The sequence below is a fragment of the Diceros bicornis genome, chromosome 39 (genome assembly GCF_020826845.1).
Source record: "Diceros bicornis minor isolate mBicDic1 chromosome 39, mDicBic1.mat.cur, whole genome shotgun sequence".
Lineage (NCBI taxonomy): Eukaryota > Metazoa > Chordata > Mammalia > Perissodactyla > Rhinocerotidae > Diceros > Diceros bicornis.
This window is the reverse complement of record NC_080778.1, coordinates 22,486,204-22,504,636: the sequence shown is the minus strand read 5'-3', so window position 1 is coordinate 22,504,636 and position 18,433 is coordinate 22,486,204. Positions and strand designations below refer to the sequence as shown.

General features: G+C 41.9%; 1 protein-coding gene across 6 annotated transcripts in view; it reads right to left on the bottom strand.

Moving 5' to 3' along the window:
- AIG1 (androgen induced 1) overlaps positions 1 to 18,433 on the bottom strand; it is a 238,232-nt gene that overhangs the window by 125,413 nt on the left and 94,386 nt on the right. The window contains exon 4 of one of the 6 annotated variants that reach the window (XM_058534194.1): positions 3,820 to 4,197. The exons of the other annotated variants lie outside the window; for them this stretch is intronic. Coding sequence (XP_058390177.1) covers positions 4,084 to 4,197 — 114 coding nt within the window. The 3' untranslated portion in view covers positions 3,820 to 4,083. Of the gene's footprint in view, positions 1 to 3,819; positions 4,198 to 18,433 lie in introns of those variants that run through there. 6 annotated transcript variants of the gene reach the window in all.

Here is an 18,433-nt window from a genome sequence, read left to right as displayed (position 1 = left end):
GGTTCTCTTTCCTCCAAGTCACTGTGCCTTTCCACGGAGAACATAGACCCATAGGCAGGGATAAAACCAACATGACTTTAATTTCATCTTCTTGAGACCTAGTGGGATAGAAGGGAAAGTGTCCCCAGTTCCTCGCCAAAGAGGAGCGTTGGAGTTACCATTTCCCACCACTCTGGTCAGAGTAAGGAGTGGTGGAGAGGTCCACAACCTGTGGATTCTAAGCCGGTTGAGAGAAGAGCAGCATCAGCATCTCTTGGATGGTTTGTGGCGTCCCCTCTACTTATGGGGCCTCCTGGGGCTGGTCCCGACTGTAACCAAGTGTGATCAGGCTCAGAGAGTTTGGCTGCCCAATACAAGTAGTCCACAAAATCCTTTAAAAGATGTAGCTTAAAGTCAACCACAAATTTAAATGTAAAGCTAGCACTGGTGCCTAACTCAAACTGCTGTGTTACAATGAAGCTACATCAGAAAGCTTTATTTTTATGCCTTACACACTTTAGCTACCTTAGGGAACAGTCTGAGAGTCAAAGGACATTTCATAATGAAGAGGCATTTGCTTGGGCTTCCTAGTGGAATTGTCCTGTGGACCTTTTGCAAACAAAATACTTCACTTTAGGGGCTTCAGCAGCAAGGTAGATGGTGGTGGGATTTACTGAGATGGAGAAAAGGTTTGGCTTCTAAATTTCCGTTTGGATCTGTTACATATGAAATGCCTGTGAGAAATCCAAGTGGAGGTATTAGGTAGGTCCAAAACTCAAATGAGATACAAACGCGTGAGCTTCGTTGGTTTTTGTTAGGTCAGACATGGCACAGGAAGAAATCCCTCCAAGAGAGATTGTAGGAAGAAAAGAGAGCCCAACCTTGGTCCCAAGGTGCCACAATATGTAAATGTTCAGGAGAGGAGGAGTCCGCAAAGAAAACGAGAAGCAGCCGCCAGCATAAAACCAGAGGCCAAGCAGAGAGAGTTCCAAGGAATAGGGAGTGATCAATAGGTCAAATACTACTCAGAGAATCAAGCAACGTGAGGAGTAAAAAGCGTCCACGGAATTGGTCAACATAGAGGTCCCTGTGCACACTCCATGTTGAACTGAACACAGTTTCAGTGGACTGTACACAGTTTTAGTGGAGTGGTGAAAGAGGATTCTGGTTCAAAGTGGGTTAAAGAGTGAACGGAAGTCAAGCGGTGAAGACATTCTGTGTAGACAACTATTTGGGGATGCTTAGGCTGGAGGAGAGCGGAGAGATAAAGCAGGGCTAAGTCGGCTCTGTGAGGCTAAGGAAGGGCTGAGAACTCAATAGAAGGAGAGAAAGAGGGACACAGATCTTGAGATACCAGGGATTCATATTGTCTTTAATGTCAACTGAAGTCATTATGTCGTTTCATAACGATGTTGTTATAATTCCCATCCTCTACTCTAATAAAACTGTCCTTAAAAAAATCTTTTCTCTTTCTCTTCACTTGTAAACTCATCATCTGTGTATAAACTCATCAACTATCAATTGTTGCCGTTGACTATCCACACTAACCTCTCTCTGTGCTCCAACACCACATGTGGAGATGGACATCTCCTCTTGAGTCTCAGCAGTGTCTCAAAAAGTAACATGTCCCTATACAGAGTATGAATTTTCTCAGTCAAGTCCTCTTGATTCCTTTGGTTTTTTTTTAATGGGACATCCAGATACTCGCACTCAAAGCCATGTCTCCCTTTCCTGTCACCAGGAAACCATCTCATATTCTCTGGCTTGGAGCCTTTCTCTTGGTGGTCCCCTGATCAAACCACTCTCTCCACCACTGCCATCTGTCAAAAGCCTACTCTTTCTGTAAAGCTTATGATATGTGAGCCAGGAAACTTTTCCTGATCCTTCCAATTTGATGTGATTTCCTAATATTTAAGTCTTCTTGTAGACTTCTCTTAAATCAGATTTATTTGAGAGACAGTCTTATCTGCCTGATTAGCTTTTAAACTTAGTGGTCCGGGGCCTTTTCTTACTCATGTTTGCAACCTTTGCCTCAGGAGATACAGCAGGCACTCTCCAAAGTTTTGTTTAATTGGCTCAAAAGCAAATTGTTAATGAATTCTTTAGATAAAATGAGTTTTTCCAGTTGTATGCACGCAGAATAAATAATAATACACTGGAAACTTAAGAATGCACTTAACTGGAGTACAGAAATGAGCTCATACGAACATCAGGGCAGTGCCAAAAATTGCTTTGCTTTCTTGGAGCAAGTATTTATTTAACTTTTTATTATGGTATGGAGTATTTCAAATATGCATAAAAGTAGAAAGAATAGCATAATGAACCCCCATGAACCTATCGGCCAGTTTCAATAACTCACATTTTCCCAATCTAATTTTACATACTAATCAATCCGTTTCCATTTTTCCTGGAATGTTTTAAAGCAAACTCCAGACACCATATCATTTCACTTATATATACCTCAGTAAATATCTCTACCAGATGAGGTTTTGTTTTATAACTTAACCACATGTCAGACCCAATGAAATTAACTCTAATTACTTAACATGATTAATATCTAGGCTTTGTTCATATGTCCTCAATTTGTTGCAATCATTTTATTCAGAGACTGTTTGATTTAGTAGTTATAGCCAATTTTAAAGCAATTGAGTGCAAGGCACTAACTCTTGATTCTTTTAGCATATGTGCTGGAAGAGGTTAAGGAGAAAGGAGATATTCAATTTCTGAATTACTTAGCTTCCTTGATTCATTTCCTTCTCTTTTCTGCTACTGCTGTTTTGGGTCTTTCTCATTAGCACGTTTATCAAAGAATGGGAAAGGAAAGAAGGTGTGACAAAGGCTGCTTTTTGTCCCCTAATATCTCCTGTCCCCTTCTATACGAAGAGAAGTGCTGGCACAAGGCTAAGTATGTAAAGATGACATTTCCTAGACTCTCTTGCAGTTAGATGCCACGAGACCACGCGATTTTTTGAGCAAAAGTGATGTGTGCCATTTCTGGGCCGTGCCTTTAACAGGAAAGACATGTGCCCGCTTCTCTCTTAATGGTTTAAATGCAGATGTGGCGTGGTAAGCCATCTACCACCACAACCCTAGAGGATCCAGAAGCAACCAGATGAAAGAGCCTGGGGCCCTAGTTGACCTCATAAGAACAGCAACCTCCAGACTGTCAGTTTTAAACTACTGTTATTTTGGTATCTGTTACAACAGCTGTTCTGATAGCTTAATTAAGATAGAAGGTAACACTGAACAATATCAGTATTACAGTTTTCTAAATATCTAATGAGAGTTTCTGTTCCCACCATCACAGATAATCAAATGTTCTTTGCATATGTTTGCAATTATTACTAGCTATCATTCAGCCTTGAAGCATGATGCTCAACTGATGTTAGTTAACTGAGTGCATACCATGAAAAGCAGCAAAGTAGAAACTTGGCTGGATTTGGTTCCAGGCAAACTTTTATTTGAATCCTCCCTTGCTACTCCCTAGCCATGAAAAAGTTATTAAAACTATGTGACACTTTAAAAATCTGTAAAATGAGAATAACAGAGCTCCTTAGAAAATTAATTATAGAGAATAAATAAGGCTATGTATAAGAGGAGTAAACACAGTACTTGGCACATAGAAGTATCCAGAAAAGGTTAATTCCATTTCCTTTGGTTCCCTGTGCACATAAGCCACAAGGGTCTGATGATATTTTCCAATTACCTACTATCGCTGCAGCCATTCAGGTCTCCAGCTCTTGTCCAAAACAGCAAAGTTATCATTGGACACTGATTAGGGGCCCTGGAATTTACATTGCCAGTTTCTTTCTAAAGGCTGTGAAAGAAGCTATAGGAAAAACTTGTGGACGAAAAACATGGACCTTCTCCCAAGGACGATATGGCCACATAGAAGAAAGGTTGATTAGCAGTGTATTAGTTAGGGTGACACAAGCTGATACAGCACACAACCCTCACATCTCAGACGATTGGTCTCCTTTCCATAGCAACAGATGTTCCTGGTCGGCAGTGAGCCTCCGCTCCATCCAGTTATTCAAGCGTCCAGACTGGCAGAGTCACCAACTAGCCTGATAACAAGGGATGGGAGGATTACGTGGGAGGTATTTACGGGCCAGATCTGGAAGGGATTTCATAACTCCACTCACATTTCACTGTCCCATGAGTCTTATGGTCAGACCTAAGTGCAAGCGATGCTGGGAAATGTAGTCTGGTGAGTGCCTGGGAAGAAGAGAAATGAATGTGGGATCAAGAGCAATTTGCCTGAAAGAGAGTTTACTGAACTATTTTATTTAGCTTCAACTTGAGTAGTGGGAGGACACACTTAGAAAAACTTGCTCAAAATCTCTGTAAATAGCATCTCACAAAAATCCTTCTATGACACAAAGAATAAATTTAGGAAAGATAATTTTTAAAACAATTGAGCAGAAAAAAGTTTCCTGAATGCCTCAAAGTGACTTCAGTAAGTAATAATAATTACTTTAAAAAAAGTTTTAATGTCAGAAAACCTGAATTATTTTAGTTAGAAAAAGACTCAAGCCTTGGATCATTTTCCTCTAGGAAAAAATAAGCACTTTTGTTTGGGGAAGCATTTGAACTTTTAAGAGATTCTCAAGAGTCATTAACTTCATGTTGTCTTTTCCTAAACAATGATGTCCTAGTTACTGGATCCACAGCACACAGGTGGCCCAGAGACACACACACATTCGTCACAGCCAATATCAGGGTCTCTGACATACACGGTGAAACTTACTAAGAAGCTGCAGACTATTACGTTTCACTATAATGATATTTCCAGAAATAAAGAGAATTACACATTAATAAAGCAATGAAACTATGCAGGTAACCATGACGACTGTTGCAAATGCAATAACATTTTATATTCCTGAAGAGTTTTTTCTTTTCTTTTTTTTATTGCCAGAAAGATTAGAGAAATTATGAGAAAGAAGCGAGCAGCACTGATGTCTGGTCTGTACTCTTGTACCTTCAGAGATGTCCTGGGCATTCTTAGCACATATACCAACTTTGTAGCAACCTCTGAAAATGCCCCTCCTGGGTCCTGCATGCATATTTATCTTGAGAAACAGTCACAGCCTGGAGCCCACAGCCCAGTGTCTTTAAGTGACATGGTCAGAGAACTATTTCTCCAAGTCAGGTCCAATTTCATCTATTTTCTAAAATACATTTCTCTTTTTGAATCCTCACAAAAAATAATAGCTTATCTCTAATGCCATGTCCACAAAAGGTTCTGAAGGCTCTTAAATATCCAAATCAGATTTCAGAAACTTTTAAAGAAGGACACAGAATCTAAATCATGCAGCCTTCCAATGAATCAAATCGTGTTTTTGCTTTTGTTGCTTCTGATGTGCTGACAAATGAGAATCACAAATGGAAAGGATTATTTTAAAGTTTCTCTTCCTTCCCCCCTCAAGAAATGTGCAAAACAAGTAACTTCTTTTTGCCATTTTTCTGCATATTTTCCTACGATTTATCCTTGTTATGTATAGATTAACATTCAGATCAATATAGAAAAAAATTATTCTGGATGACAGCCCATTAAGAGGTAGAAAGAACACCAAAGGCCATTACCATGTAGCTGGGGCAATTTCTGACCCCGCTAAGGGCATGTCAGAAATAGCACCTCTTTCACCAGGAGAAAATAGAAGGTGACAAGGAGGTGAGGCTGGTAAAAGAAAAATTATCTACCCCCCAAATGCTCTTCCTCAATCTGCCCTGGTTTCCAGCTCAAACGAAAGATGAAGCGATCCTTCCCTCACCTAAAAAAAAAAATGCCACACTGATGAGATTCGTCAGCCTTTCAGGCAGGCTCCTCTTTTCTCTACTGTTTGTCCCCTGTAGTTATTTTGCCGCTCCTCAGCAGCCCTGCCGGTCTCTGCCCTGTGTTATCAGACTTCCATGCGGCCCAGGATGTTACCGGCCCCGCCCTCTTCCATTGCTGACCCCGCCCCCTGCCATGGGTGACTCCACCCCCTTCCTGACTGACCCCCGCCCCCTTCCGCGGGTGACTCCACCCCCTTCCTGGGATGGCCCCGCCTCCTTCCTGGCTGACCCCGCCCCCTCCGCGGCTGGCCCCGCCCTCTCCCGGAAGTGCTCTCCTCTGGGATTCCTCTGCCATCTTTCTCCCTGAGTTCTTCTCCCAGCCCTGTGATGGCTCCTTCTCAGTTTCTCCTCCTGTAGTGTGGGCATTGGCCAAAGCGCCATTCTCAGCCTCTTTCTCTTCCTCTCTAAATCCAGGCTGTCCTGTCAATTCTTCTCCCTCAACTCGAAGGAGGAAGCCTTCTAAAATGCTTGTCTGACCCCACTTTCCCCCTGTTTAAAATCCTTCAGCAACTCCCCAAAGCTGCTGGGATCAAGTTCAGCCTCCTTGGCCAGGACACAGGCCCAGGGGGACCTGTCAGGGCCACAGCACTCCTTGCATCTCTTCTGCAGTGGATTGCTTTCCACACAGTCTGTAAATGTGTGGTGATACTTCCTGCCTCTGCATATGCTGTACCTCTGCCTGGGTCACCCTTCCTTTCCATCTCTCCAATGTGTCAAGTGAATCATCTTCATCACACAAAACTTAGCCATATTTCTTGTTTCCTAGAAGATAAAACCGGAACTAGTTTTTGGTGTGTAGGGCTCTCCCAGATGTGAGCCCGTCCTTCTTTGTCTAACTATACAGCTCCAGCTGTGCCCCACCTTCGACTCCACTTCTGGATACATCCAATTATTTTGAGTTCCCTAAACTCAGCGTGAATGGAAATTCTCCCCAAATCATTCTGTGTCCACTAAACTTTCAATTTCAGCTCCGGAGAACTGGTCACTGGAGCTTTTCCCTCCTCCACCCTTTCTGGCAGCTTTAATTTTTCTCCCTTGATTGGCTGTTCTTTCTCTAAAGGAACAAAATCAGTACGCAGGAGTGTCCCAGGCACAAGAGTGTTAAGTAAATATCTGTTGAGCAAATGCCCATGAATGGGTTGATCTCTTACTATGACTCTTCTCATTCCCTGGAGGAGGCCCACCTCCTGGGGGTGGCCCAATAGCACTGCTCAATGAAGCCTCTCCTTCTTTCCATTGTAAATAGACAGAGAGGACCCTGTTTCTTTGTGTTTCTGCTTTGGAGAGCCACAGATGTGCCCTCAGGGCCTGCGGTGCTGCTCCCAGAGGCAGGAATAACTCTGAGCAAGCTGGGGGTCACCTGCCAAGAGGTAGGGGGACCAGGCACATGTCTAGATTCTCCAGGGATCCTGGGGTTACTGTGGGCTGGAGGCCCACGGGACAACAAAGGCCAGCCCAGAGAATAAAGAAGACCTTTAGGTTTCTGTTCATAAACCGTGTAATTTCAAGTTTTCCAAATAAATATGTGGATTAAAGCAATTTCTAAGTACATCCCCCACACACACTTATGATCTCCTGATGAGAGAATGTCTCATATACAAAAATAGCGATTTGCTCATGACTCCTCCATCCTCCTGGTCAATAGAGCAGGGGATGGACAGGAAGAATAATTCCCTTATAAATCACTTGTGATTCTTTCAGACCTCTTCTGCATTTTACCCATCATACCTGAAGCAATTTATTTCTTTTATGTAATCCCTTTTCTTTCCCTATTCTTTTCTTCTATCTCTTGCTGAATTGCCAGGAGAAAGGTTATTTCCTTGCTGTCCCCCTTAACCACTTGAATTCTTTAACCCTCAGTCTCTCCTTCTGTGAAATGGGAACGATAACAGAGTTGTGAGGATTAAGTAGACAGTATCTATAAAGTGCTTAGCACAGCAAGAGGAAAGAGCATGGTGCACGCCAGCTGTGATCACTGTCCTTTATATTCCATTTATGAGAGATAAACAGAAGAAAATGCACGAGAGAAATCTCTACTAAGGAAAAGGAGCGCAGTAAGTCTTACGGCGAAGTTAACATATGAAGCCAGAGCCATGGCTTCTTGGTCCTCTTTAAAATAACCAGAACTGCCCTTCAGAATTGCTCAGTTAACAATCAATCAACGCTTATTGCTCACTCCTAAGTGCAAGGCCCTTTTCGAGGTCATGTGGAGGATGCCAAAAGAGAGCTTCGAGGAATTCCAGAAGCCACATCTATTTCTTTTCTATTTGTATAAAGTATATGCTAACTATTTTTCAGGAGCACAAGGCAGCTTGCACTAAAACACTAAGGGTAATGGAAATCAACACAAAATAAAGAATCAGACAAAAATATATGGTGGGAAAGGAGAGAAAACTGTACTGGAAGCCACAGGTGAGCTGGCTATGGCACGAAGACACCAAGCGCGGCATCAGAGGGGAAATGGAAATAGCTCGCACTAACGAAAAGGAACACGCCAGCATCAGGAGAGACAACACGGTCTCCAGTATGAAATTCTAGGAGGAGATTATTGCATGGACACTTATATAAAAAATATTGAGTAAGATAATAGGAAATATCTCCAGAGTGGTTTTGCAGAACAGGCAGTTTAGATTGGCAGAAAGTGCCAGGAATCAGACAGCCTTGATTTGCACCCAGGCTCTGCTGCAGAGTGTCCTGCCATCTTTGACACATTCGTGACTTCTCTGAATCTGAGTTCCTCATCTTAGAAGTGGGGATAATGGTCCCTACCCCTCAGGGTCACTCCGAGGATTAAATGAGATAGCATAAGTGGCTGGCCCATGGCGGGGATTTAGCAAAGATTTCTGTCCCCCAACCCCCACATGCATCTTATATGAGTCATCATAATTCCTTGTAAATATGTATGGACTTTAATATTCATACAGTAATTTTTTGTAAAAATGGATGAATCTTAGATCATCTATTTGCACAATTATTTGATTGTCTCCCCAACTAGATTATAAACTCTACAAGGAGAGGGGTTCTTCCTGTTTTTCCTTCCAGCATAAGTGGTAAGGAGCACGTCACACATAGTATGTGCTCCATCAATATTCACTGCAGGAAGGAAAGGAGGCATTTTTATTGAGGACTTACTAATATAGTCTAAGTGTGTTGTTTTTTGGTGACCAGCTTGAAGCACAGTGTGGCTGCAGAGACCCTCAAGAGAGAATGGTTGCCGCTCCTTTGACTGGCACTCTCAAATATCCACATTAGATGTTTTGAGCATCCTCGGGCTCCTCAAATTAAATCTGCTTTCCCTCCAGCACCAGCATTTAAGTGAAAAGTTTTAAGTGACTCAACAACTGATTTTATTGCTTTTATGTTCTTTAGATCTACAAGTTTTCAACGGTATGGTCGACTGTTTATCACTGTAAATGCACAATCATTCAGCTTCAAAGCAGAATGAGGAGAGATTATGAGCTAGCCTGGAAAATTAATTACCACTTATATAACAAAATTTTTGTGGGAAAATATGTTCCCAGTTCCAAATGACTAGCTCATGAATGATCTTTTAAAACCCAAACCCATTTGTACTGCAGAGTTGTCTACAACATAGTGATGAGATACAATGCAAGTTTTACCTTTATAATGCCATTAAGTTAAAAAAATGTAATCTAAAGTAAAATATTTTGTGGCCTTCCTTCCTTTCTCCCTCCCTCCCTCTCCCCCCTCCTCCCCCCTTCATTCCCTCCTTCCTTCCCTTCTTCCTCCGTCCTCCCTCCCTCCCTCTTCCTCCTTTCCTCCATCCCTCCCTTCCTTTCCCTTCCCTTCCCATGTTTCCCAAACACAATTTTTTAAAAATCCCCTATATTCCAAGCCACATTGGCAGGAGAAGCTCCAAAAAAGTGTTAAGACTGTGACTCATCTCATTGTAATTCTGCTTATAGGATTTATGGAAAAGTAATGAGATCCAAGAAAATAAAATAAAACTTTAAAAATCCCACCAACAAGCAAAAATCCTTTTCGTAGGAAATAGAGTTATATAAAAGATTTATATTTTGTTTCATATAACTCAGAGGAAACCCATATCTCCCGTTAACTGCCATCTCTAATTAGTTACAGACCATTTAACTCCATAAATATTTTCGAGGATTAATGATAATTGACACGTATTATGTTTTTGATCTTCTAAGAAATGTTAATATGGATTCATTTTTTCCTGGAATCTTAGGATGCTGCCAGTATTTTATCCCAGTAGAAACTGAGGCAGAGACACCACCTTGTAACTAACCCATAGGGGTTAAGTTGGCCTGGTTATGCACATTTACCCAGGTTTGTTTCTTTGCCATACCCTCCATTCAGCTCAGCTCCAGGCATCACAAAGTGACTTCCCTCTGTGTTTTTCTATTAACCACTTTCACTGAACCTCAGGGAAGCCTAGGGACCAACAAATTCAAGGGTTCTCAAACTTGCCTGTGCCTTAGACCATGTGAGGGCCCATTAAAAAAATACAGATGGTGCATGGGTCTCCCTCGCCAGACTGAATCAATGAGAACCTCTGAGCGTGAGATCCGGGCCAGCCAGGGTTGACCAACATTAGTGTAACTTTAATGGATTGGAAAGAGGAAAGCATTATTCAGACCTGTACAAATGGAGTTGGTTTTTAAAGGAAAAGAGGAATTTTCAATGGGGATCTGTGATGGTTAATTTTATGTGTCAACTTGACTGGACCACAGGGTGCCCAGGTATTTGGTCAAACATTATTCTGGGTATGTCTGTGAGGGTGTTTCTGAATGAGATTAACATGTGATCAGTAGACTGAATAAAGTAGATTGCCCTCCCCAATGTGGGGGGGGGGGGACCTCATCCAATCCATCGAAGGCCTAAACAGAATAAAAGGCTGAGTGAGGGAGAATTTGCTCTCTCTGCCTGATTATCTTCAAGCTGGCACATCCGTCTTCTCCTGTCTTTGGACTCAGACTTGGACTAGAACCTACACCATCAGCTCTCCTGGTCCTTAGGCTTTTGGACTTGGATTGAAACTATACCATCAGCTCTCCTGGGTCTCCAGTTTGTCGACTACAGATCTTGGGACTTAGCCTCTATAATCATCTGAGCCAATTCCTTATTATATACACATATCCTATTGATTCTCTTTCTCTGGAGAACTCTGACTAACACAGGATCATATTTCTTTCAACTGTGTGTTCTGGTATAAATATATACGAAGGTACACAGAAAATGTTTAAGATTCAATAGGACATGAAAACAAGACAAAGTTCCATCACGGTGGAATAAAAGCTGAGCAAGTCCCTACCTGGGTCCTTGGAAAGAAGGCCCCTGTTCAACCAGCGGGGAGCTGTGTGGGAATGCGGAATGAAGTTTCTCAAAAGAAAATGCTTTACAGTTTATTCATATGCACATAAATAATTTCATATGAGTCTGAAAAAAATAGGATGGTGAGGTTGTGACTATAGCTTAAAGGGGAAACTGTTTTCTGCCTATACTGAATACTGATAAGCTCCCAACTTCCTCCTTTCTAAAATGTTTACTGAAAGGATAAATGAAAAATATCAGAAGGAACAAGGCAGGGCTGAGTGCTGAAAACAGCAGGAAGCAAAGACATCAGGATTCTCGGGGTGTCAAAAGGTCATTGGCCTGAGCCTTCTCTTTTTATTGTCTCTTGGTTCTTGTGATCTGTGATTTACAATATTAAGCACAAGCCTTGGGGCTCCTTATGGTTGATGTTCCCTGCTGCATTTTCCTCCTCTCTTCTTTGTTTTGTTTTTGTTTTTGTTTTTTTTAATCCCTTCTTTATTTAAGAAGTTGAGAAGCATTTTAGGAAATACATTAAAAATCAGTCATATTAATAGGAGAGGGCTCTAAATTAGGGATGAGGGTATTTGGGAAAATGTGTTCTCCAATTAAAAACATTTAAAAGTGGGGAAAAGAAGGTGTGGTACTATAATTTAAAGCGAATCACCCTAAATCCAGACAGATAAAGAAAATATGGTAAGATAATGGACTCTTTCTGAGTATCCTTTGCCAGAACCTGTCAAGCAAACTTACCAAATACAGGCAATTGGGGAAGAAAATGCACAAGCAAATAATTTAGCATATGACACTTGGCAAAATCTAATGAAAAGTTACCAGGCTCGACTTCAATATAAATTGCTGCATGCAAAAACTGTTATGCAAATACATTACTGTTTTTAACATGTTACTGTATAAAATGTGAACAGTTTTGCAACAACTGTATTCTATAATTTAGACTTTTAGCTTAGCTGCATGGCTTACTCATGTAACTCTACAAAATGATGAGTCTGGGAGACTTGAGCTTATAAGGAAAAAATGCCTTCATTTTAGTGATTTCAGTTTAAACTTACAGAAATATCAAATGACTTATTGAAAAATCCCCAATGAAGTAAGAAGGAATGTTCTGGGAAGTTGCTGTTGACAGTATGTTGCCCTGATCCTATAGATGTATGGTTCCCAGGATTACCCAGTGTGGATTGTCAGTATTTAAAGAATAAGGACAGCCAGAGGTCTTTTACAGGCTCCTCAGAGAGCTCTAGAGGGGTTGAACGGTCGTCTTCTGTTTTTAAAAAAGAGTAGAATCTGATTTTGTATAAAAATCTGAAAGCTGGCTTAAGAAAATTAATTAAGAATGAATTAAGAGAAAATGACTTGCTCCCCAGTGTCCTTCCAACATCCCACCTTGGCTGCCCTGACCTTGGCCTGTCTCAGCCTCCCATGGTTATGGAAGCGAGGCCACAGGAAGGGGCGCTGAGGGGGCCCTTCCAAAGTTATGCCAGCGCAGGAGCCAGATCACTCACTTCCAAATAAGGTTAAAGCACAGCTTCCTTACCCAGATCCTGAAATGTCAGCCAACTTCACCAGCATGAGAAATGCAATCAAAAGGAAACATTGTGTACCAACATAAATACACCACTCTGTAAAACGGAAATCCATATAGCTGCAACTGAGGTCAACATCGATGAACATTTTTAAACAACTACAATAGATTACTATCTGGGTGTGCAGATGGAGATAAAGAAATGGTCCCCTCCTGGAGCCTAAATCTGGGGAGTTGGAATCATATCAACTGGGCAGTTTACACATACAGAGGAGTTCTTCCTCCTACCATCCTTTCTTTACCCTCTAACCGCATCTTCACCCCACTGCAGCTTACTCTTCATTTTAAACTCTCGTCTCCCCAATTACGATTGGACCCTCTGAGCATCTTCCTTTCCTTCAGCAAAAGTTTGAAAAAAAACACCTAAGAGAAACAACAGCGGGATGCCAATTTTCACCATTACCTAATTTTTCCAACCTGTTACAAAGTGCAACTAATAAAATCAAGAGAGAGTGTCATCATTCCTCATGCATGTTAAACACTCATGGTAAACCAATACCAAGTTCAGTGGCCAAGTTTTGACAATGCTGCAAATACCCTTCTGGAAATTGCTTGTGAAATGGCACGGCCTGAAGGCCCATATTTCATCAACCTGGCAAAACTCAGTTTCAAGGTCACTTCCAAGTGCTCGTCCTGTGCAGAGCAGCGTGTGTGGAGCAGCACAAGCGTGGCATCAGGTCAATCCATTAGTCATTGCTGGAGTGAGCTTTCTGTGGAGAGGCAGCCTGCTTCAAAGTCAGATGGGCTTTTGAAAAGCATGCCAAGAAAACTTTAAGATTTGAAGCGTTATGGAAAAGAAGGTCACAACATCTTTTAATTGCTTACTCTCCTCGCAGAAGGTTGCTTTTCCTATTTTTATGCAAATATGACATACCTACCCAGTGTGAAAAACAGGTTAAAAATGTGGTGAGTGAGTGTGTGCATATGTCTTCAATTGAGTACGGTGCCGAGTGCCAAACTTCAACCAAGCTGATCACACTGCAGGTCTGCGTAAAAGCCTAAAGTGGTGGAATCTGGTTGCTATAGCTGCAAATTAAACAAATAAATGAGACACCGTGGAATGCAGCAAAATATCTGCGGTCTGATTAGTTCATATTTGCCATATGTGTGAATATTAGCCGTCAAATTCTGAGTTTAAGCAAAGTTCTTTTCCATAGGTGCGACTGAGGGAAAACGCTTAAAAATAAATATGGAAGATTTGAATTCTAATTCCAAGGATAAATGTCTTATGTTTTGTATAAGCTTTTAAGGAATTTCATTAACTTTTTACGTTAGGAGTATACATGAATTGGGTGTTGCTAAAAAGGCAAGGTTTCCACCAGGGCATTTTTTCTTGAAGCTTTCGACCGAGTTTGACACTAAGTTGTTACTTATATAATAAGTTAAAATCATTGGCTATAGGGAAATTTTTATCATATCTTATCTTATCCTACCTTATTTTAGAGGACTTACATTTATTAGGCCTACTATGTGGCAGCCACTGTGGCATGTACTTCCATGGCCAACCTCATGAATTCCCACAAGAAGCTAGAAGTTCCCCACTAGTGGAACTTGGTAGAGAAATTTAAAAACGCTTGAACAGAGAATTCTACTCTGATCACCCTCTTAAATCACTTACACTAAATTGTTTTCACAGAATACTAAAACCAGGGAAAAGTCAAGAGGTCATTTTGTTGAGTCCCCCTTTCTAGGTGGCTCAAATGTCAGCATCTATTAGAAATGTGACATATGGAAACGGAGTGGCACTTTTTGGTAATCTGTTGTGAGAAAACAGAGCGAAAAAGACATTCTCTTCTGTGTGTGGTGCTGGCAGCAGGGCAGGGCACACAAGTTAATGCATTTGATAACGATGAAAGCGGTTGCATTAAGGGGAAATATTTCCACCCATCAGGGCTAATCCTTGCACTTTGGTTGAAACATATCTTAATTAGATCATTAAATGGAGGCTCATTCTTTGATATGGTAAAACTTATCTACCATACCATATGGATATGGTAAAACAATAGGAAAAAAATCATCCTTGCTTAGATGAAAAGGAAAATAATCTAAAAGGCCAGAAATGTTTATCGTTGTGATGAAATATGTTTGTGAAATATAGTGACAATTCATGTTTAAAGGCATCTCTTTAACTGGATGTTAACAAAGCTCCATAGAGAGAGGCCCTGGGCACTGTAAGTGCCGTGCGGTTGCTCAGCTCAGCATTCTGCTCCCAGTGAGGCCACTGGCTAGCCATGTGAGCTTGGACAAGTTATTATGCTGGAGACCTGGAGGCCAGCAGATGTAGTTCTGCTTTCAGATGGGGAAGACTGATCCTCAAAATTGTAAACCAGTGAGCTTGACAAGGATGCTATAAGGTTCTACAATAGGTCACTGAAAGATGAGGGCATGAAATGTAGGAAATAATGTGGTGATCATAGGTACCAGCCTAAGCTCACTTAGAAAAAATAATTTTATTTCCTTTCCAGAAAGTGTTACCAGACGGAGAGAGTAAGGAAATATGATAGAAATTCATTCACTCAATCATTTATTCATTCATCCTTTCAAAGAACCTTTTCCGAAACCTACTACGTGCCAGGAACTGAGCCAGATGACAGGACTATGCAGAGGAGGCTGAGACCATGTACCTGACCCCAAAGAACATCCAATTCCAGGGAAATGTAACAACATACTGCAAATACAGCACAATGGATGCTATGGTAGAGGTACATATTGGGTAAAGAGGCTCATAAAGAAGGGGTGGTCTGTTCACCCCTTGGTCATCAACCAAGAGTTGGTCATCAACTCTCAAGGGGAGAGTTGATGCATGAGTGGACTCGGAGGATAAGTAGAGCTTTGACAGGGAAATGAGTGCTAGGTGGACACTCAGTCCTGGAATGTCCTGGAGGGCAGTTTGGAAAGATCTTGGCAGGTTTGGCTGGAGTTCTGTGTCAGCCACAGGTTAGCAGGGGGAATACTGGAGACATCCTGGAGAAGCCTCACCTTGAGAAGAGGTATAAATGGGCTCAGGGAAGTTAACCAATATTCCTAAAGGACTAAGCGGGTTCAGGAGAAATTCGGTAGCTTAGATTCAGAATCAAGTGGACAGAAAAAAAACTGGGTTGAACATTTTCTAGTGGGTTGCCACAGTCTTCTCCTGGCTTCTTTTTAGCTCGCCATTTTTCTACATGACTTAGATAAAGAAGCATGCAGATAAGGTGAGGATGGGGGAGATCATCAATCCATTCTTGCTATCTCTATGATCTGGAGCCAATGTAAGGATTTGGGACAATGATTCTGTACTCTCAGAAAAGTTTCTTTTCCCACTTTATCCAAGCATGACCAACACAACGACCCCTCAGGAACTCTAGATACTTAGAATCCAGCCCACTTAGGAAAAATTAACACCTGTCCTTCAGAGGTGAATTTTGTTCCCGTGCCACCATCCACGTGTTGCCAATTCCTGCCACTAACCTTTTTCCTCACAAGATCCCTTGTCACGGAACTCTCTCTACACTATACATATTTCATTAAGTATTTTCCTGTATCTTCATCCCTGGACACGGAAATCATTTCAGTAGCAGTTACTGCTGCCTGCTCTTACCTTCTGCCACCACATTTGCCGTCTTTACCTGAATACCTATCTTGACCTTAGGAATTAACCACCTTCTCCAAGCATGGTTACCACATGGTTAAAATTTACTGCTCTGAAAAATCAATTATTTTGTTACTGACTTTACCCAGAGTGAGGCCTCCCAGCAGCTGCAACTCAATGGCACAAACGTAGGCAGCTCAATTCAAAAGAAAGAGTACATCATTTTGCTAAACTCCAATATATCCATTTAAAGATCCTCAAATTCTTAGTACTGTGGCTTCCCCAGAGCCCATCCTACACTCATATCGAGTTTAACAAGATGGAATTTACTAGGAATACAACTAAGGGTCCTATGTTTTGCGTATAAAAAAACAAAAATAACAACAACTTTAAATCTTTAGCTTAACCACACACTGGTCAGGTAAGAATGATGTGGAAATTTTAGGGTAGAGGAGAATGCAACTGCCAAAAAAGTTAATGGAAGCTTGGACAACACTAATCAGTCCAGACGATGGCTAAACCACTCTGCTGTGCACTTACCAACTCACATGAAACTGTAAACAGGGATGTGGACAGGCTGAGGCCTGGTCAGAGGAGACTGAGCATGATGGCGAAGGGCCTGTTTACCATTTCCTCCATAAACATTTACTGAGTATGCACTAAATGCTGGAGACTATCGCTAGGTTTTGGAGGAAAAGATGAAAAAAAAAGTTGCTGCTCTTTATGTTCTCATAGCCCATTAGGGGAACAAACAAGTAAATAAATAGTAACCAAACAAGGTGTTAAGAGAAATCTTAGGTGTATAAACAAAGTGTTACCAGTACAGTGGGAAGGGACCTACTCAGATACCTAGGAGCCTCTGGACCGCTTCACTCATAGGTTGTGTCTGAGAAAGGAATGTAGCAAGGCCATCAGAACTTTGGCTCTTCTAGAAAGGTAACTGAAGCAGCAATGTGGAGAAAGGTCTGGGGAGGCAGACAGGTGAGAGATGAGCCTGTTGCTTCAGTTCAGCTGAGAGATGATGAAGCCTAAAGCAGAGATGGTAGAGATGAGGAGGCTGGGCAGGCTCGGGAGCCACTTTGGAGGTACATCTGATAGGACTTGTCAGCTAACTGTGGAGGATGTGGTAAAAAGAGGAGCTTTTAGACGCATCCTTCTGATGGATGAAATGGCAACACAAGATGAGTAACACGATTTAGAGAAGGGTTGATGTAATGATTTTGTTTCAATATGTTCATCTCAAGGACCTTGTGTCAAATGCAGAGTGTGATGCTTCAATGGGAAGTTGGACCGGGAAGTACAGACTTAGGAACAAGCCGGGCGTGGCAGAGACTGAAGTCACGGGGCAGAGTGAGATCCTCTTGGTAGAGAACATGAGGAGAACAAAGAGAACTGGGGTTTGAATCCCGCGGAATGGATAAAGGGACCGGGCAGATTTGGACTAGAGAAAAGAGCAGAAGACTCACTTCCTTCCGAGAGTCTTTTCTAAGCTGAAGACCCTATGGTCTTGGTGCGCCGTTGAAGCTCCACCACTGAAGATGCTCAAGCAGAGAGTGAAAGGGAATTTGCCAGGATATCGTTCAGGTGATTTAGGTATCACATGGTGCATGGACCAGATGATCTTTAGAATCACTTCCCAAGTCTAAGATTCTGGAATTCTGGGCCTCTCTGATAGAAAATGCAGCCTTTTTCCACTTCACTTTCTTTGGCAGTTATCACTGATGCTTGCTGAGGTTGAAGCTTCAGTCAAAAAGGAACTGGAAAGGATATAGGGATGGACTTCTGCCAAGGAGTTGGGTCTGTGGCTAATGAATGATCTGTCTGTGGCAGTGAAGAAGGAAAGCAGTTCCTAGGACAATGCCTTCCAGCCTGACACCACGCCCTCCCATCCCCCCCCATCCCCCCCGCCAAATATGAAGGGCTGAGGGCAAATGAATGGGAAACATATGAACGAAGGTTACTCGGAAATATCTACCGATTTAAGGATTAGGGGTAAAAGAACTTGAGTAAACCACACTTTGGGTTTTGCTGACCCCAAAATATCTGAGTATAACTTATAGGCCCTTTGATGAACTCACACTACTGCTGGACCTGCTCACCTACTAAATGTAGCAAGAAAAAGGGCAGGGTGTAAGCCAAATAATATTAGC